This window comes from Oryctolagus cuniculus, chromosome 18 (genome assembly GCF_964237555.1).
Source record: "Oryctolagus cuniculus chromosome 18, mOryCun1.1, whole genome shotgun sequence".
In the NCBI taxonomy this organism is placed as follows: domain Eukaryota; kingdom Metazoa; phylum Chordata; class Mammalia; order Lagomorpha; family Leporidae; genus Oryctolagus; species Oryctolagus cuniculus.
The window spans coordinates 65,528,693-65,550,139 of record NC_091449.1 but is presented as its reverse complement, the minus strand read 5'-3'; the positions used below and the strand labels follow the sequence as shown (position 1 = coordinate 65,550,139).

Here is a 21,447-nt window from a genome sequence, read left to right as displayed (position 1 = left end):
AACGTATCCATGACCTTCTCAGCTCAGTGACTGACTGAGCTCCCCACGACCCCTCAACAGTGAGGCGAGACGAGAGGGGCCCCCCCTTACCTTCACGACAGAAAGCATCCCCTCGTTGGTCTGGGGGTTGGTGTGGATCTCGAAGCTCTGCCCCGGGTTCCCGTTGATGATGGTGTAGGCAGCCCTCCACGCGCCTGTGGCCGGGTCGTCCTTGTCCTCAACGGTCAGATTGACGATGACCCCCACGGCTCCTTCCTCCACCGTGGCTTGAAACTGCAAACAAAGCAATGGCGACCGTCACCAAAAAATACAAAAACGTAGTAGACAGCATCTATGGTGCTCTTACTGTATGCTTGGCATCGGGCAATCATGAATAATAAAGCAGAAAGATTCTGACCCGAGAGAGGCCATGCTCTGCCTCTCGGCTTGCCCGGAGCGTAGGTGAGGCCGTGAGACTGGCATCTTTCTTCCAGACTGTGGGTGGGCAGAAGTGAGGCTGGGCTGTGCTGGGGCAAGAGGCCCAGCTGTGCTTCCCTGACGCTCTTTGTCCCTGCACCTTCCTGAACACAGCCAGCTGTAAGACCACGAGAAGGAAGGAGCGTGGAGCCCCGAGTCACCGCGTGGAGTGGAGCAGTCTGGGTACCGGGAGCACGCGTGCTGAGCCGTCACTGAACGGGAAGCTAGTGCCTGTGGCCTCTGAGCCCTGGTGCTCCTTTGTCTGTAGCAGGATGACCAGAGACACAGAGCCGTGGGACTCGAGGCGCAGAGTCTGACCCGGGAGCCCACTTTCTCTAAAGACCGTCGGTGTCACCGTCCCCACCCCTGCACCGTAACTGGCACGGCTGAACAGCCATTTGATTAGGAAACACACAAATCAGTGGTCTGGAGCCTTGTTGTACTCTGTGTTGATTGCAATACGTCTCAAATACTTGTTGCAGGTAGGCGTGGTGGGAAGCAATCAATAAATGAAAAATTAGGCTTCCCATCGATAATTTCATGAGCTGCCATTAGCACACTCCTTTGAGCTGGAAGCATGAGGTATTGTTTCCGTGCTTCCCTCTGACGTGCTACAGGTGAGCAGTAATCTGTTGGCAAATATTTTACGAACAAATAATACCCATAAGCTGACACGATGAAGAAGTACCTTGGAATTTCAATTAGTGGGCAAGCGAGTCTAGAGACAGTCAGATGATGTCACAAAGCCCTTGGATTCAAAGAGAAGTAATTTGAGAAATGAAGTTTCAGGAGCAGCTGTTGATTAATTGACTTGCAAATCATTAATCAAAGCTTTAATCTTGATGCCTTGCGGGGGATGGGACCAGACGAGAACTAATTTGTCTGCTGCACTCCGCAAGCCTGGGTGAGTTGTTTGCTGCTGTAAGGGTGCGGGACAGCCGCTGGAACACGCACACGGCGTGGAAGCGACCTGGGAGGAGCGGGAGATGGAGGCCGCTGTCACACAGGCACAGCTGCAGAGGTCAGTTCTTGGACCCAGCTCCTGAGTCTTGAGTAAATCGGGTTTACAGCTCCTATCTGCCAGCTTTTCCTCCTCTCACAAAACTCACAGACGTATGGAGCTCAGAACGAGACCAGTGGTTTACAGCCTGTGTGGACACTGGGTGTTTACAAACAGTATGTTGGGGCCGGCGTGCGGTGTGGTGGTGAAGCTACTGCTTACAGCGACAGCATACCGCATCAGAGCACCAGCTCAAGTCCTGGCTGCTCCACTTAGAACCCACCTTCCTGCTAAGGTGCCTGGGCAGGTAGTGGAAGATGACCCAAGTGCTCTGTTCCCTGCCACCCATGTGAGAACAAGGAAGGTGCTAGGAACTTCCAGGTCAGGTTTCCGTGCACCACGTTCATTACCTAAGTGAGAAGCTGCTGTGTCAAAGCAGATGGGTGCCATCTGTCACTGTATCAGATCACCACTGGGGGTGGCTGGAGGCTCCGTGCCCATCTGACTCGCTCACAGCTTTCTCTCCAGTGCCCTGCGCTCGGCTAGGTGCACAGGGCTCAGCAGAGTTATGCTGAGTGAATGAGGGGTGCACAGTACAGGAAGGGGGTCCGTGTCACCCAGGAGTGAGACTCAGGGGCTGACGCCTGATCTGCCTCTTGCCTGAGCCCCGAAGAGAGCAGGGTTTGCTGGTTTCTCCTGTGTCGGAGCTCCAGGGCAACTGAACCGGCTTCTCCATGTAAGTGTGCTAGGTTCCTTCGCCTTCACGGCTCGCCCCCAACCTAGATTTGCATTTTTTTTTTTTTTTTTTTGGACAGGCAGAGTTAGACAGAGAGAGAGACAGAGAGAAAGGTCTTCCTTTTCTGTTGGTTCACCCCCCAAGTGGCTGCTACGGCCGGCGCGCTGCGCCGATCTGAAGCCAGGAGCCAGGTGCTTCCTCCTGGTCTCCCATGCGGGTGCAGGGCCCAAGGACCCAGGCCATCTTCCACTGCACTCCCGGTCCACAGCAGAGAGCTGGCCTGGAAGAGGGGCAACCGGGACAGAATCTGGTGCCCCAACCGGGACTAGAACCTGGGGTGCTGGCACCGCAGACAGAGGATTAGCCTAGTGAGCTGCAGCGCTGGCCTTGCATGGGCTTCTATTACGTGAAGAAAAGAATTAAAAGTTCCTTGACCCTCAACATTCTTTTGTTCTCTAATTTTAGCACCTGAGGACTGTGCCAGTCACCTGAAGGACGAGTTAGCCTGATCCCCAGAACACAGCACAGTGCTCAACGCAAGACCAGGTCTGAAATCCCATGGACAGCTGAATTCCTAAGTTAATACTTGGGCAGTTCTGAGGTGAGACAAGTCAGGACAGCTTCTCCCACAGCACTGGGGCTTTTATGTCTGCCATGCCCGCTAAATACATTAAATAACTTTTTAGTGTGTAAGCAAATTAATCTAAGTGCCATAGAACAGTGGTAATATTCTAGAATTCCTGTGGCCCTAAGGTATTCTTAGAGGCAGAAATGGGTCCAGGTCCACAGCCAGATTTACTCTTATCCATCCATCCATCCATCCATCCATCAACCATCCGTCCATCATCCATTCATCATCTGTTCATTTACCCACCCATCCACCATCCATCCATCAGCCACTCATCCATCCATCTATACATCTATCTCTTCATCTGCCATTCATTATTCATTGATGTGTATATCCATATTCCATCCGTCTGTCCTTCCTTCCTTCTAACCACCCATTCATCCATAGAACCACCCACCCACCCATCTATCTATCCATCTGCCATTCATTATTCATCCATGCACATGTCTATCAGTCACCCAACCACTCACACACCATCCGCCCATTAGTCATCCATCCATCAGTCATCCATCAATCATCCATCATCCAGCCACCCCTGTGCCATTCATCATCCAGCCACCCATCCATCCATCCATCTGCCACTCACATCCATCCACACATCCATCTGTCCATCAGTCATCCATCCGTCACTCAGCATCCATCCATCCGTTCATCCATCCATAATCCATTCATCCAGGGATGTGGCAGTAAATAGACACAGTATGTTTTCTCAGCAAGATCACACATTGGAAGAAGACAGACAGGAAATAAACGCCTAATTATGGAAATGCGTTAATTACTAGGAAAGAAATCGCACGGTTCTTGGGGAACTTGTAGCTCTGGCAGAGGGCAGGTCCTGACCCAGGCTTCAGGGGGTCCCCAGGGAAAATGTCTCTGGGAACCGAAAGAAGACAGATTAGTGAGCTGCGTGGGAAAGAACCCTTCTTGCCTGTGGAACAGCAGGAGCAGTGGCAAGGTGGGAGAAGGCGTGGAGCAACCAAGGGAGGCGGGGAGGCGGGCGTGGCGGGAGTGCGGGGAGGGCCAGGCAGGCTGTGTGATGTCGACTGGAGAGCTCGGCAGAGCCGGCCTCGGGGGCCAGGGAGAGGGATTTGGAATTTATTTTGAAAGTCAAGTGATGTCTAATCAAGGAACTGGGTTATGTTTCAATCTACTTCTGAGAGACTAAAAAAAGCTGAAAATCTTTAAATATAAAAAAACCTTCAACACAATTATTATAGTCTTTGTTAGGCCCATTATCTGATTCTTGCGTAAACTACAAAGCTAGTTTCTTCAAGCATCCATTTGGAAACTCATTATTGCTTAATTAAACACTCATTCTATTAATTCCATTCAATGTTTTAACCCCATTATGTAATTCAAGAATGGAAAATTAAATAGATTAAAATGAAATAGTGCCATTTTACATTTCTATAGCAGTGTGCACTTCGTGATTTAAAAACAACAGATAGACATTAATTTACCACAGCGGAGCACGAGGAATTATCCATCACAACATTATTTCCTTTAATTGGAAAAAAAGATAATGTTGCTTTTCTGTTACACAGTGTGCAAATCAGACCCCAGACATGAAATGTTTTTTCCCAGTGGCGTGGGCCGCTGGCCTGGGGTGACTTACTGCAGCCAGAGTCCTCCCTTCCGAAGTCACCACTGCTGCCCTCCACCCTCCTTTCTCTCACAAGGTGGGGCGAGGACAGGCGGGCGTTCAGGGCAGGGCTGCCGGACAGAGGTGACCACCAGGGAGCAGACGGACTTGAACTGCACCGAATACCCACGCCGAGGACGGGTGCTCTTCCCAGCCAATCAGGATGATGGAAATAACGGAAAGCTGCGGGGCGGGGAGAAGCGAGGCACACGACGTAAAGCACCGGACGCACACAAGCTCGCAGGCCGCCAGTCAGAGTCCAGGCCCGTGGGCCATCAGCACGGAAGCTTCGCAGAGAGCTGGTGTTGAGCCTGAAGAGCTGGCACGCGGCCCTCCGGGCCTTGGTTTTGGAAAACGGAAAGATGAGGTCTGAGAAAGATTTCCGGAGCAAGTTTCTGTCCGTGAGGATCGCGGGGTGTGGGGAGAAGAGCAGAGATTTCACTTGCAAACCTGACTGTGGTCCATGTTTCCATAAGGATACAGCTTATCCCCTCTAGCAGCTGTCTAACGGGTGGGGGCAGTGACTGATACAAATGAGATAATGCACTCGAGGAGCCAGTGTTAGCAAGGATGGCGGTGATGGGTTCCAGTCTGCAACATATGAAGCTCTTACTAACAAGCCCGAGAATAGTTGAAAACCCCTGGGACCTTTTCCGACCTCGCGGCAGCCTGTCTCACTGCCTAGTTATTTGACTAAACATCGCATTTCCCTGGCTGGGTGTGGGACAAGCTCTTTCCTAGGAGTTGCATTTCCCTGGCAACCACACCCTTGCCTCTCCCCACCTTGCCTCTCACTGCCAAGGCAAACGATGCTAACCTCCGGATCCACGTGCAGAACGCAGGCTGCATTAGGCCTGGCTCCTTTCCACCTGGGTCTGTGATTCGCCACAGGATGGGAAGATGCAAGAATCCAGCTCAGTCAGTATTTATTAATTGCCTGTTGTATGCTAGGGACTGCCAGACGCACGGTTCACAGCAGTGAGAGAAAAGCACCCCCCACCCCATCACTCCCTTTCTTGTGTTTCACGCCCATGGCACAGCCAAGCAATTTGTTTTCCACCATTTCTGAAACCATTAACTCCTCTGTTGCCACACCTCCAAGGATGCACCTGTGGCCGACTGTAGACACTTGTATGTTTGCACATGATTTTGTTTCTAGCTAATGGTCAATTAAATAAATGGTGCCAGGTCAGCTGTACGTCCACGTAAGGAAAACAGTGAATCCCGATCCCTGCCTCACATCACACACACGGCATGAAAACTAAAGCGATAAGGCTGTGGAAGAGCAGAGGAGAGCGTTTTCCTTCAGCTTACGTGCAGTGCTTACGTGTGGTTTGCATTAATGCTAAATGCCACATCACTTAAAGAACAAAACAACGCAAGAGCAGAAGACGTAATTATGAACATAAAGTACACATAATATATTCTTGCCCAATCATTTTGGAAAGTGTAGAAGACAGAATTCAAGGGGCTGGCTCTGTGGCATGGTGGGCTAAGCCTCTACCCATGGCGTCCAAATGGGTGCCGGTTCAATTCCTGGCTTCCCCTCTTCCAATCCAGCTCTCTGCTATGGCTCAGGAAAGCAGACTATGGCCCAAGTGCTTGGGCCCCTGCATCCATGTGGGACATCTGGAAGAAGCCTCTGGCTCCTTGATTCGGGTTGGTACAGCTCCAGCTGTTGCGGCCATATGGGGAGTGAACCAGTGGATGGAAGACCTCTCTCTCTCCCTCTCAGTGTTGATAACTCTGCCTTACAAATAAATTAATCTTAAAAAAATAAAAGAATACAGAATTTAAAGTAAAGTCCACTCAGCATCTTAAAAAATCTTTAAGTCTCAGCAGTAATTAATAAAAGAGCCACATAGGGACTATGAAGTTGTTTGGCTGGGAAGCCTGGTCTGTCCATTGACCAATCCACAGGATGACCAGAACCTACTGATCCCGTCCTCAGCCGCGGCCTGGTAGGCAGGCACAGCCAGGCCCAGAAATGATGGCAGGAACAAGGTGGGAGGATACTGAAAGTCCCACAGGATCACTGCGTCCCTGATGTTGGTGAGCATCTTTTTTTTTTTTTTTAAGATTTATTTTTATTTATTTGAAAGAGTTTTACAGAGAGAGGTAGAGCCAGAGATGACCACAATGACCAGAACTGAGCTGATCCGAAGTCAGGAGCCAGGTGCAGGGGCCCAAGGACCTGGTCCATCTTCTACTGCTTTCCCAGGTCATAGCAGAGAGCTGGATCCAAAGTGGAGCAGCCGGGACTCAAACCGGCGCCCATATGGGAAGCCAGCACTGCAGGCCAGGGCTTCAACCCACTGTGCCACAGCACCGGCCCCTGGTGAGCATCTTTTAAGCATCTCTCATCTGGTTAAAGTTTCACAAACTCCTTGTGTTCTTTCAGGACGAGGACTGGTGTCAGAGCTTCACACGATGAAGAAATATATCAGAGGCTGCAGCTCCGGCTTCCAGTGACTGTGAGCCAAGAGCAGGTGGCACAGACGTCCCTTCTCCTGCAAGCAGGAACACCCAGGGCACGGCCCTCCCAGTGCTGAGCACCGGGGGCGTGGGGGTCATGTCTCTGATGCGCCAGCACAGCCCACACCACACCTTTCAGAAGCCCAGGGCACCCTAAGTAGACATCAAATTCTGGGATCGTGTTTTCCCGGGGAAATAAAATCCCATGGGGGAAGGTGACGGAGTGCGTGTGTCTGAGGGTCGCTGTGAGACTGGGGACTCACTCTTCCGTGTGCGTACTGTGAAGGAGCAAATGGAACTGGAACAGTTCAGATGGCAGAGATGACGGAATTTCTCCGTGGTGAGAAGCTTTCTTTTCTGTAGGTCCTTTCTTAAAAAATATTTATTTATTTGAAAGGCAGAATTACAAAGAAAGAAGGAGAGACAAAGAGAAAGAGAGAGGTCTTCCATCTCCTGGTTTGCTCTCCTAAATGACTGCAACAGCCAGGGCTCAGCTGGGCTGAAGCCAGGAGCCAAGAGCTCCTTCTGGGTCTCCCACGTGGGTACAGGGGCCCAAGGACTTGGGCTGTCCTCTGCTGCTTTCTCAGGGGCATCAGCAGGGTGCCGGACTGGAAGTGGAGCAGCAGGGACTTGAACTGGAGCCCCTGTGGGATGCCAGTGTTGCAGGCGGTGGCTTTACCTGCTACGCCACAGCACCCACCCTAAAAGCTCTCACTGGTTTTGAGTAGATACAGGCTCTGTGCCTCGTAAGGCACATGTGTGAGAGGACTGGACCCAGCCCTGTCCACACAGGGAGGAGGCTGTCTCACATCATGAGATGCTTCCTTGACTGGACCAGAGGCGACCACCAGCGTCAGGGTCAACCAACCCACTGACGGATCTGCGAATAATCAGATTGTTTCTCTTAAGAGTTTGAACTCAGGGCGCAGTGGAGCTGGGGTGGCCAGTTTCTGCCAGGTGGGTGCTGATGAATCATTAGAGAAATCCATTGTGCGTGAAAAAGCAAACGAATGGAGACACTGAGAGGCAAACCAAGAAGAGAGACTCCGTGACACTCGAAGGCAGAAGACGGACGTGCAAGTGTCCTGGGGCCCTGACTGCTTCCCCAGCCCTGCTCTTCCCATGCCCACGCGCTTCCTGTGCTCCCTGTGCATGGGGAGTTGGTTCTGCTGTGGCCACCATGAGGGAGCTCCGCTGTTTGCAGTGCAACCTGCCCTGGGAGAACAGCTGGCAGCTGCTGGCTGCCCTCGTCAGGAAGCTCCGGCCCTTCTGTGGTCCGGGTTCCATAGCTGTTCTCTCCTCTGCTTCTTGTTGTGGCAAATTTTCGACATTGATTGAAGCAGGCAGAGGAGAGGGGCGAGGCCCCCCTGCTCGCAGCCAGGCATCCGGCTCTCCTTTCACACCCACCATGCCCCATCGCTCCGTCCCCAGACTGAGTGGTGTAAATCCCAGACCTGTCACTGCGTCTGGGAACACTTCAGGGCACACCTCTGAAAGGAAAGGGCTCTTTTTAAGGAAAGATGACCAGAGTCCACTCAGGACCCAGCCAACGTTAATTCTTCTGTGGCAACCACCGTGTTTCTCTTCTGTGCCGACGCTTTGTCACCAGCTCCCCGTGCTATCTGTGTCATGCAGAGAGAGTTCCGGTGGGCTCTGGTGAAGAAGGTGACAGGAGGGCCAATTCCACCCCTCCATGTATTACCAGAGCTTCCCCCACATTGATACTCAGTGGGGAAAAGCAGAACTTGAGTGTGCAAACAGTGCAGCAAGGCACGGCCTCTCATCAAGAAGGCACAGCTACTCAACAAGAAGCCACAGCCAGAAGAGTCTCTCCAAGACATACTGGCCGCCCGGGCCATGTCCTCTCCAAGACGTACTGGCCTCCAGGTTTCAATCCCAGAGAACTGATGCAGGGTCCCCTTCTGGGTGCTAATGCACTGTAGGAACTGCTCCCCTCCTCCCAGAGCACAGCCTTTTGTGTGCATTCACGTCCTGCGAGGTGCTCCCACGTGTGGCTGCAGGCAGAGCAAGGACTGAGTCCGGTGCCCCTGAGGACGATGCCCGGCTAGGCTGTGGCCCTCTGAGGATCTGCAAGCCGCCTTCTGCTGACTGTCCTCATCCTCTGAACACCTGCCCACTGCAGCTCCTCAAACCTGCCCGGCACAGACCCGCTGAGAAAGGGAACGTGTGCCGCTAGCAGGGATCGCTGTAACGCATTTGGGTGATGGTTCTCAGACTGTGTTCCTGGGAGCTAAGGACGGCCAGACGTTGGTGCAGGTGTCCTGTGTTCAAATCCAACAAGCGCTTGCTCTCAACGGTAAGCATGAAGCTGTACAAGAAGGCTGCTAATTGTGTTTTACCTGCTTTGTATATTAGGGCTCCTGCCCAGTATTTTTTCCTTGGAGGGAAAAAAAGAAATTTGGTCCTGAACAGAAGTTTGACATCTAGCACCTTAGGGAATGGATGGAATGCAGAGTAGATGGTGAGAGAAGCAAAATAAAGCAGGGAGCGAATAAGCCTGTCCTCTCTGCTCCGGACACCGGGGCTGGACATCAGATTGTGCTGGACATGAGCGTGTCTCCTCCAGCAGGAGCGTTCTAGAACTGGGCACTGGTTGTGGCTGCAGAACACGGTGTCTGTGCTAATGCACTGTGCAGTGGCTGAGAGGCAGCTCCGACGCTACGTGTGCTGTGTCTGTGAGTTTCCACGGGGGCCAGCCTGGTGCTGTCCAAGCAGCTCCCCCCAGGCTGCCTCCTCCTCTCACACATGGGCGTCTACCTCGTCCTCTGCTCTGCACAGTGCCGGCCAGGAGCCCTCTTATGACCAAGCTAAGCAGGATTCGTTCCTTCAGCCACTGAACACCTGCCCTGCAGTCAGGCTTCCTTCCAGGACCTTGGCCCCAAGGCGTCACCTGTCCCCGCTGCACGGGCTGTGCCCTTCCCGCTCGGCTCGCAGCCCTGCATGGCTCCCACTGCAGCTGATACCAATCAAGAGCCCTCCATGACTGGCCCATTCCTGCTCGTCTCCAGCTTCTCTCCTACTTCACATCAGCTCTGCCTTGGCAGGCGGTTTCTCGGCTTTGAGGGCTCTGCCTCTGCCCTTCTCCCTGACACCGCCCTGATCTTCATGTGCTGGAGCCATCCCGTCACTCGGGGCTCTGCTCAGCATCCCTGCCCTCATCACTAAAGAGTCCAAGTGCAAACAAATGCACCCTTGCCCACCTCGGTGTGGATCTGTGGCCACTGTGGCTCACACCACAGGCTGTCTCAGACGGAGGGAGTGCAGGTGGAAGACCTGGTGCGGATCCAGGCTCCTTGGAAGAACTGGGCACCTGTGAGTGAGCCCAAGGCTGAGCTGGAGGGACCGGCTGGCACGAATGATGCCTGCAGGGGATTCCGGAGAAGTGCTGACTGCACTTGCTACGTCTGTCCTCACTCGATACGCTCCGCAGTGGGAATCCACCCTAGACGGTTCTCAACTGAACAGGATCTCACGTTGTGCCCCACCTGCCTCTCTTCTGGCTGCAGCACTAGCTCCATGGCTGCTGTCATGTCCGAGGTCAAAGGCTGCGTGTGCCCTGAGCCACGCAGAAGATGGGCTGGTACGGCACTGCCCACTGCGGACTGAGAATGTGTGGCCCTGTGGGCAGCATGTGGAGCCCCAGCCTTGAGCCACCTGGGGCTGTTCTTTCTCCTCTCAGGAGCCCAGAGTGGGCAGGGAATGGTCCAGGGCCACCTCGGTGGCTCACGTGGCAGCCTCCGTGAGCCTCACTGGCACGGTGCAGAGAGGGGTGACCAGCGAGGTTAGGGGCTTGATAAGAAACCATTTGGAGTACCTGCCCGGAGCCAGGGACACAGGCATAGCAGTTTTGCAGGAATAAAAGCTGACTTGAAAAATTTTTCATTTTCATTTTTCAGTTTTCTTTGATGGCTCTCAGATGGGAGAAGCTTGTGGGGCCTCGGTCCTCTCGCCTCCTCCTCCTGACCTCCTGTGCACTTTCCTGGCTTGGCCACTGACCCTGCCCTTCCACCCAGCTGCCTTGCCCTGGTTGCTGCTGCCCACCCTGGTCCGCTGAGCCTGCTAGCCCCTGGGTCTCCTTTTGCTGAGTTCCGGGGCTCCCCTAACCATGCGCTGCGCCCTGACATCAGATCAATCCCCCCACAGGAGAAGGCAGGAGAGATCCTTCCCCTGACACACTCACAAACGTAGGAAGAGCTGGAGCCAGTGCAGGCGTGGTGGCCTTTGGTCTTTCCAGGTGAGCCTGTGTGTTTGTTATTATTAACTATTTTGGTAACAGACTCATCGATATATAATGCTCATGCTATACTGGTTACCCATTTAAAGCGTGCAACCAAGTGGATTCAGGCTTATTCAGAGTTGGGCACCTGCAATCAGTTGTAGAATATTTTTAGCTCCACCTCCCCTCCCCCCCCCAAAAAAAACCCACAAAGCTGGACCCACAAGCAGCCCCTCCGTTCTCCACTCGCTCCTGGCCCCGGCACGGACCTGGCTACTTTCCACCTCTGCACGCGCTTGCTCTGCAGATTTCCTGCAGTGGGATCACACAACACGGTGGCGCCCACCTCCTCCAGGACGCTCAGTGGGCGCCTGGCAATGTGGCTGGCAGTGAACCTGGTGACACCACGTTCTGTCCTACACGGATCCACACTGAAGATTCAGCTCGGCGTACAGATAAGGCACAGTGACAAACAACAACAGCTGGCCAGGAACACAGCAGGGACAACAGTGCAGTGGCAAACGCGGTCTTTTTCTCAAAACGCCTTGTTCTCCATGGCCCCTGCTTCTCGGGCAGAAAGTGGGATTGTGGGTAAAGGGAAGATGACCGTGTGTGGGCATCTAAGCCCTGTGTTGGTGAAGTGACACCCTGACAGTAGGGGCTCCATTTTAGACAGATGAGACTCCATCTTGAGAAAGCACCCCCCCCCCCCCACCGTGAGACCACATTCTGAGGCTAACGACGGCAGCGCACGGCACCCCACTCGGCAGGACATCGAAATCCCCAGCACGGCCGCTCAGGCTTCAGGCAGACGGGCGGCGCCGGGGCACCGCCGAGGCTGTCATCCGTCTGCGTCCCACAGGTGACTCAGGTCGGCGCCTGCTGTGGCAAGACTGGAACTGGCACGGCCAAGGTTGTAACTGACACCAGTGCCCAGCCCCTCCTTGGGGTTTTGCCTTTATAAGCCCTGTTGCCTGGGGCTTTGGAGTCAAGAGGTCTTTAGGGCAGGCGCCCACTCGACCACCGGCGTGGAAGGACTCTGACGTTTGTCAGCGCGGTGCTGCTGCCCACCAATGGCTCAGGCACAACACTGGCCAGGCCACACCCAGCATGGACCCGTGCTGCCTTCCCTCGCCTTAGGTGGACACACCACATCTGTTTACCCATTTGTTGGCAGATGGACACCCGTGTGGGTTCCACGCACAAGTTTTCCGTGGATATACGTTTTCAATCTCTGGGGTGGAATCCACACCTGGGAGCGGGGTCGCTGGGTCAGGTGGCGACTCCGTGTTGACCGTGGTGTGGTCGTGGCCTCCAAATGCATGAGTCTGCTCTTGGAGCCTCTCCGTTCCCTCGCAGAATGGCGTGGGGACTGGGACGGAGAGGCTACCAGGAGGGTCTTATCTCTTGCAGAAACCTCAGACCAAGCCACAGTGAGGGGCCCCCTTCACCCCACTTTCCACATGGCATGGCTCAGGCCAGCGCAGGACCTGGCAGCACCTGCAGAGCCCACACCCTCCCTGCACACAAAGTGCGTCTCTAATTCCCCGCGCCGTGGGGAAGTCGTCACCCTTGGTTAGGCTCTCAGCGCTAACACCCGGCACAAATGCGGACAAGAGAAACCTTCTGCTTCCATTACAAGGGATTTGTACACATGCATACACGGAATTGACTTTCAGCTTCTAATTCGTATTTAAATCCCCAGTGTCTTAGCTGGAAGCCACGGCTCTGAATCCAGTGTCTGTGTTTGCACTGTGGATTTCTGCTTCCCACAGATCCCAGGGGCCCAGCTGGGATTCTCGCCGGCACATCTACATGTTCCTCCCAGGGGAGGCCGCGGAGCTGTGGGGAACACGCGACTCCCACGGGGAGGAGAGACGGATGAGGAACGCTGACTTCGGAATTGGGCTCCACGAGACAGAGAGGATTAGGGAAACCGTCCTCTGTTCCTTCTGAGCTCCGGTCCCTGTGCTCTGGTCCCCAGGCAGTGTAACCTAAGGGAAACCATTGTGAGGGGAGAGAGGCCCTAGTCCCATGAGCAGATAACTCAGGTGTAATGCCACAGGAAGCTGTATGGAGTTGGCTGTGTGACCTTTGGCAAGTCACTTCACCTCTCTGTGCCTCAATGTTCTCCTCTGCAGCATGGAACTAATAATTGGACTGCCCTTATAGGATTACCATGATGACTGGGTGAGATCATTGGTAACGTCCTTAGACGAATGCCCAGCCCTTAAAAAGCAGTGCGACGCACACTTATCATGCACACGGTGAAAGGGGCCGGCAGGTTCCCTCCAGGGAACCTGATATTAGGGGGAGGAGGAAGGGAAGGGGTGCTGGCCCTGGGCTCTTTCTGGGTTGCGGCGACTTCGTCTGCTGCCAGTGCTGCTCCCGCCCACAGGAAGTTCCCTGGAGAACAGACCCACTCAGAGCTGGGGCCACGTCTGACTCACTTGTAGTCTGATCTAGCGCGGGGCGGGGTGGGGGCGGGGAGGCTCCGGGTGGATAATTCCCTGCAGGGTGGGGGCTGCCCTGTGCATTGTGAAGCTCAGACCTGCGTCCCGAGCCCCCGCCTGTGAGATGCCGGCAGCACCAGCCACCTGCGACGGCCAAAGATGTCTCCAGACACTGCCAGGGGTCCCAGGGGGCAGTGTGTGCCTCTGTGTATGTCTGCCTGTGTCTGTGTGTGTGTGTCAATCTCTGTGTGTGCATCGTGTGTATATCTGTGTGTGTCTGTGTCTGTGTGTGCATCTGTATGTCTGTGTGTGCTTCTCTGAATATCTGTGTATGTTGTGTGTGTGTCTGTGTGTGCTTCTGTGTGTCTGTGTGTGCTTCTCTGTATATCTGTGTATGTTGTGTGTGTGTCTGTGTGTGTTTCTGTGTCTGTGTGTGCTTCTCTGTATATCTGTGTATGTTGTGTGTCTGTGTGTGCTTCTGTGTGTCTGTGTGTGCTTCTCTGTATGTCTGTGTATGTTGTGTGTGTGTCTGTGTGTGCTTCTGTGTGTATCTGTGTATGTGTGTGCACACATGTGTGTGAGTTCCTATCTGGTCACGAGTCACTAACCAAACTAGCCCATGTCTGTCAGGGGCTCCCTACAAGTTGTCTGCCTGTGAACAGCAGCCCCCAGCCCCCTGTTCCCTCCCTAGGGACAAGAGTAGCCATCAGGTGGCCCGGGAGTCCCAGCAAAACACTGAAACAGTGTAGGGACGTTTCGCGTGCGCTGAGTCAGACCTCACCAGGAAGCGCGGGGAAAGCTAAAGACGGTGCCTATATGAGCACGATGGATGCAGTTTCTGAATTCGCAGCTGAGACTCCCCTCTCTCAGAGGACAAGGGAGGTCTGCCTTGCTTTGCCCGCCCCCGGACACTGCCCACCTCTCACTTCCCAACACGTGCGTCTTATGCCTGTGAGCCCCACGTGGACCAGGGACCTCCGGGTGGGGGGGGAGTTAGTTCCTCCATTCCCTGCCCCAGGAGGAGGGGCCCCAGTGGAGCAGCTCTGCCACTTCTGCCACTCACGGGGCCTCAGAAAATTAGGACTTGGCCTCCCCCCCCCCCTTTTTTTTGACAGGCAGAGTGGACAGTGAGAGAGAGAGACAGAGAGAAAGGTCTTCCTTTGCTGTTGGTTCACCCTCCAATGGCCGCCATGGCCGGCGCACCGCGCTGATCCGATGGCAGGAGCCAGGTGCTTCTCCTGGTCTCCCATGGGGTACAGGGCCCAAGCACTTGGGCCATCCTCCACTGCACTCCCGGGCCACAGCAGAGAGCTGGCCTGGAAGAGGGGCAACCGGGACAGAATCCGGCACCCCAACCGGGACTAGAACTCGGGGTGCCGGCGCCGCAAGGCGGAGGATTAGCCTAGTGAGCCGCGGCACCGGCCCGGCCTTTCCCCCTGGACCTGGTCAGAACTGGGTCCAGACTCCAGTTCACTTGGCAATGCAGCATTCCTGTCTGGGGTCTGTTTCTCCTCTTCATTCCCTCGCCAGCGAAGGTGCAGCACCGAGAGCGTGGTTAAGACGCTCCTGAGACACCCACACGGCAGATGGCAGTGCCTGGTTTCCAGCGCGGGCTCCACTCCCAGTTCCGGCTTCCTGCTGCTGCGCACCCGGGGAAGCAGGGGTGATGGCTTAAGTGCTCAGGTCCCTGCCACCAACATGGAGGCCTGGATTCAGTGTCTGGCTCCTGGCTTCCGTCTGGCTTGGTCCCACTTGTTGTGTGCCTTTGCTTGAGTGAATCAGTGGGTGGGAGATCTGTCTGTCTCTCTGCCTTTCAAAATGAAATGAAAAGTGTGGTCCCTGGACTGGCAGCAGGAGCATCACCCATAAGCCAGTTAGTGATGCAGAACCACGGGGTCCATGCAAGACCCTCGGACGGGGTCCACCGCTCTAGGCCCCTGCACCCACCCCCAGCAGCTGGCCCTGAAGCCTGGCCCAGGGGAAGACAGTGCGGGTGTGCAGGTGCGCCCGGCACTCAGCACCTACAAATGTCCCTGTGGCTCCGTCTCTTTCCTGGCTGGAGGGGCTGTCCCCCTGGCTGCTCAGTGCCGTCTCCGCTCCTGCCTGATCCCCATCTACTCCACAGGAACGCTCCCTCCCTGCACTGCTTCCCAGCCTACCCTTCCTCTCCAGTCCCAGACCCACCCCAGGCTCTCCACAAAAGCAACCTTCGAACCCCGCCACCTTCCCGCTCCTTTCCCAAGAGCCGCCTGCATTTCCTGCTGCCCACTGCAGGATTAAAGAGTGTTAGCGATTCTGAAGGGTGCTGCGGAGCCAGGAAGTACAAAAACATGCTCTGTACATTTATTTGCAACAATGTAACCGGTCATTGTTGTGAGGGAGAGAGGGAGAGAGAGTGAATATCTTCCATCCTCTGGCTCATTCCTCAAATACCAGCAATGGCCGGAGCTGGGCTGATCTGAAGCCAGGAGCCAGGAGGTTCTTCCGGGTCTCCCATGCAGGTGCAGGGGACCAAGCACCTAGGCCATCTTCCTCTGCTTTCCCAGGCACATTAGCAGGGAGCTCTACTACAAGTGGGAGCAGCTGGGACTTGAACCTGCACCCCTTTGGGATGTCAGCGCCACAGGTGGCTTTACCCGCTGTGCCACGATGCTGGCCCTGATGCATAGCTTTTTCATGCAAAATGCTGGATTCCAAGTTCTCCTTGAGGGGATGTCTGAGCAGAGGCTCTGAATCAGGGAGCAGCTTCTAGGTCCTGCGTGAAGATGCTACTCTGCCTCTGCCTGGGGTGGCGGGGAGGGGTGGGGGTGCCCTTTGGGATCCTGTTTGCCACACATCTCACAGGTGGGTTTAGAAATCATCCCAAGGGTTGTCACACGTGGGTGCCTTTTGCTTTCTGGACCCAGGTCAGAGATAAGCCAGGGGGAACCCTGGGAAGGCATCTGCCTCTTTGGCTTCAGGGCTCCCTATAGACCGGCAGCTGGAGCAGCTCCCATGCTGCCCACACCAGTCCTTTAGATGCCACAGACAGCACAGTCACCGAGGACAGAGCTGGGCTCACAGACGGCAGGAATGCCCAGCCGTCCCTGCACGGGCAGAGTCTGCTCATGTCCCTCTGTCGAGAAGGGCAAGCTTTGTGTGGAAACAGAGAGCAGACACCCTTGACCCTGAGGTTGCAGGAGAGGTGTGGAAAGCAAGACCCCCCAGGGCCCAGGCACCCAGCCTCAGCTGCCTTCACAGGAAGTGATGCCAGTCTCCTTCTGGTTCCTGTCCCCACCATCTGACCACTCCACTGCCCACAGCCCCCTGCAGGGGCCGGCATGTTCTGTGGTTCTGTGTTGTCTAGTGGATGACACAGATGCCCTGGTGATTGGGGGAGCAAGGGCAGGGGGCTGTCCTGCGAGGTCTCTGCGAGCCGTGCCCGAGAGTATGAGGTGGGGGAGCTTCTGATGAGGAGCCCTTTTGACACTGGGCAGCTCAGGCATGCAGGGATGGATAGAGGATTCCGGAGAGGCCCATGGGGTGGGGGTGGGGGGTAGGGACTGGAAAGCTCAGGGATGGGGTTACGTTCGAGAGTGGGGAGCCTGTCATTTTGGGGTCCGAAAAGTAGACGAGCTCAGAACATCCACCCCTTTCCCACACTCGTCTGGGCCCTTGGCTTGGACGAGAATCTGTAGGGTGCCCCTTCTGCCTCCTACATCCTGACCTTTCCTGCTCCTCTCAGCAGCTTCTGCAGGTTCAAGTTCATGTCTCTGGAGGCATGACGGACGTTAGTCCCATCCGATTGCCGTGGGGTCCCGCCTCCCCAGGGGCCTCCACTGTCCTGTGGGTGCTCCCACAGACCTAGAATGCCACCTCTGCCCTGTGTCTGAGCCCTGGGTGCTTCTTGGAGCATGAACCTCATCCTCTGATGGAGCCCCTTTGCAGTGGACATGCCTTCCTCTAGCGGTAATCCATGCAAGAAGAGGGACCTGGGTGACTCAGAGACGACACAGGTGCAGGTAATTTAAAAACACTTTGGTCACATTAGAAAGAGCCCTGGGGGCCGGCACTGTGGCATTGCAGATAAAGCCGCTGCCTACAGTGCTGGCAGCCCATATCGGCACCAGTTGGAGTCCCAGCTGCTCCACTTCCAATCTAGCTCCCTGCTAATGCACCTGGGAAAGCAGCAGAAGATGGTCCAAGTGCATGGGCCCCTGCACCCACATGGGAGACCTGGAAGAAGCTCCTGGCTTCATATCTGCCCAGCTCCTGCCATTGCAGCCATTTGGGGAGTGAACCAGCAGATGGAAGACTTTCTCTCTGTCTCTGTTTCTCTCTCTCTCTCTCTCTCTCTCTCTGCCTCTGCCTCTCTGTAACTCTGCCTTTCAAATAAATAAATCAATTTTTAAAAAGAAAATGAACGAGGGCCCTGGATTGCAGCCAAGCATGCTCGTGCCATTTGGGGCCAGCTCACTTTTGAGGGTTCATGCTACACAGCGCACCCCACTGCACCTTCAAGCATGCCACTGCCCTTATATTCATAGAAGGGGAAGCCAGAAGCCAGCAACACGCGTGTGCCAGGGCTGGCTCAGGCGGGGGGGGGGGGGTGTCCACCGATCAGAGCCCAATACAGAGCCATTAAGATGAACATGGCAGTCAAGCGTTTGGCATTATTGATCAGCAGGGAAGTCCATTGTTCTGGGCAGTGGAAACACCTTGGGTTTACTCAGTGGAAGGAAAATGTGTTAAGTAATGAAGTCAGGAGCAAGTGGGCCATTCGAGGGGCGTCCTGAAGGCAGAGCTGAGATGAAGAGGAAACCAGCACAGAATTTGCATGATCCCAGGCTGCAGGAGCCCAGGACTCCGTGGGGGCTCAGTACTCGGAGGGGAGGGGGTTGAGCTGGTCGACTCTGCTCCCGGTTGCCCTGGTTACAGACCCTCCCATGTTAAAGACATGGAAATGAGTGACAGGCAACTCAGCCACTGATCTCTAGAGTACAGCAGCCTCTCTCTGGGGGCTGTCATTTAAAGAGAGGTTGGGTAGAGTTTATGGGGGGTCAGTAGCTATGCAGTGAACAAAGGATTTGAATCACGGGGGTACAACTTGAATCCCACACAAAGGGGCTCTGGCACTTCAGTGTCCCAGTCACTCCAGCTGGGAGGAACCCAGCAATGGGTGTCGCAAGCCAGTCTCCTACTTCTAAACAGCTCAGAGGGTTTCTCTCACCTTTGCTGCCACCATGAAAGGCAAGAACAGGGGCAACAATCCAAAAGGGGAAAAATAAAGATCATGGTGCCAGCAGCCTTGCTCTGTGGCAGGTGCTGGACCGCCCTCTCCACACACGCTCTCTTGTTTGAGCTCCACGTGCGTGGGGGAGGAAGTGGGTTACAGACAAGGGGAGAGACGATTGCCCTGACGGGGACTGCAGTGTAAGGCACACGGTGTGGCCCCGCCCGTGCCTGCGTCTGGAGATGCTCACATCAGCAGGCGTCCTGCGTCGGGGCGGAGAGCTGCAATGAACTATGTTGTAATCAGACAATACGCTTGGGAGGGAAAGACGCTGTTGGAGTCACAGTGCATTTAAACTTAAGTTGCTTTCTAAAATCCTTTTGCAAAAGCAGAATAGAAGGGGAGGGGTCTGGCTGACGCTGCGGCTCACTGGCCTGCGGCGCTGGCACCCCGGGTTCTAGTACCGGTTGCTCCTCTTCCAGTCCAGATCTGCTGTGGCCCGGGAGTGCAGTGGAGGATGGCCTGGGTCCTTGGGCCCTGCACCCGCATGGGAGACCAGGAAGAGGCACCTGGCTCCTGGCTTTGGATTGGCGCAGTGTGCCTGCTATAGCAGCCATTTGGGGGGTGAACCAACTGAAGGAAGACCTTTCTCTCTGTCTCTCCCTCTCACTGTCTAACTCTGCCTGTCAAAAAAAAGGGGGGGGGAGGAATCCTTACTGGATGTGAAGCCTCACCCTGCAGCTACAGCGACCGAGACAGAGCAGGAAGGCTGGAGGGAGAGACATGGCGGGAGAGACAGGACAGGGGCGAGCACGGACGTGCCGGGGGAACAGCGGCCGTTCAGGGAAGGAGGGAGAAGCTTTTCCTACAGCAAAAGTGGAACACGGAAAAGGCCTCAGCCTAAGCCTCACGTCTCATACAGAAATTAACCCAAAATGGATATGGACTTAAGCCCATAAAACTCAAAGGAAAACACAGGGTAACATCTTCACCATAAAGGCAAAGAATTGCAAGGTTAGTCACCACAAGCATCGCCCACAAAAGAAAAACAAACATAAATCAGACTTGGCTGAGATGAAACGTTTGTTCTGAGGGAGACCCCTTACAGGACAGACCGGGAGAAAGACCACGAGCCCTGGTTCTGCACCAGCGCCCGTGCGCAAACATAGAAACGACCTCCAACCTCGGCAGGAAAAATCCCACGCCATCAGGAGGCAAGTGAAGGCACCATCGGACATTACGCCAACGAGGGTGCAAAGAGATGGCAGACAGGCTGTGGGAAGATGTGTAACACATTGCCCACTGCAGGCACGCACTAAAGCCGCGCTGCGCTCAGAAACTGTAAGAACAGCGGCTGCTTCCTTGGTGAGCTCGTGGGGACAGGCTGGACTTCTCACACACCACTGCCAACAACACAAAGGGCCGCCGCTGTGGAAAGTAGGGTGTGGTTGCTTCTAAAACTACCGTGCATTTGACGATGCACTTAACTACGACTCAGCAATTGGTGCGCCTGGACATTAATGCAGAAAAATGAAAATTTGGGGCTGGCGCTGTGGCATATTGGGTTAAGCCACTGCCTGTGATGCCGGCATCCCATCTGGGCGCCGGTTTGAGTCCCGGCTGCTCCACTTCTGATCCAGCTCCCTGCTAATGTGCCTGGGGAAGCAGTAGAAGACAGTCCAAGTGTTTGGGCCCCTGCACCCATGTGGGAGACCTGGAAGAAGCTCCTGGCTCCAGTCTGGTCCAGCTCTAGCCACTGTGGCCATTTTGGGGGATGAACTGACAGACAGAAGATGTCTATCTATCTATCTATCTATCTATCTATCTATCTATTTCTGCCTTTCAAATAAAATAAATAAATCTTAAAAAAGGAAAAATGAAAATTCAGGCTCTCACATGAATGCTTACAGCAGCTTTTTGTCCAATAGCTTCAGGTGCAGAAGAAGATAACGTCCTTCATGGGAGAATGGTGAGACACTGCCGGTGGGGCCGCACAGGGACCACTACCCCTCACTGTGCTCACTCTTCCTTGTCCACGTGCCTGGCTCCTCTGGCCACAGGACAAATAACCTGGCAGAGAGGAGAAGTTCAAGCCCAGGAGACTGAGCCACTCCTCCATGAACCTGGCAGAGAGGCTGTGCCCAGGGGTGAGGACAGCGCGACACGGGAGCCAGGCAGCGTCTACACAGACCCAAGCAGCCGGAGTGGCAGGCTCCTCCTGCCCCACCATGGGCACATGCTGCCTGGAGGGATGCCAAGGGCGCGATGCTGAGCGAAAAAGAAAACCAGAGAGAGCTACGTAGTATCTGATCCCATCTCTGTGGCATCCTTGAAACATGCCTTGACAGAACTAGAGGCAGAGAACAGATTAGAACAGGTTAGTTCCTGGGGTGAGGGGAAGGTGGGCACAACTACTACACCAGGCAGCCCCTCTGTGATAAGGTGGCAACGATGCCCTGTGTTTTGAGGGTGGAGGCTGTCACACAAATCTGTATGTGTGAACAAATGTGTGGAACTCTGTGTGTGTGTGTATGCCTGCACACACACACACACACACAAGAACCGCGAAAGGGTGGAGACTTCATCATGCGTGGTTGATGGTTTACGT

The 21,447-nt window shown here is 54.7% G+C and overlaps 1 protein-coding gene across 3 annotated transcripts in view; it reads right to left on the bottom strand.

Moving 5' to 3' along the window:
- The window catches only part of CDH13 (cadherin 13), a 1,467,366-nt gene that overhangs the window by 79,095 nt on the left and 1,366,824 nt on the right, over window positions 1–21,447 (bottom strand). For all 3 annotated transcript variants that reach the window (XM_051847323.2, XM_051847322.2, XM_070062800.1), the window contains one exon: window positions 91–273. In XM_051847323.2, the coding sequence (XP_051703283.1) occupies window positions 91–273 (183 nt within the window). The remainder of the gene's footprint in view (window positions 1–90; window positions 274–21,447) is intronic.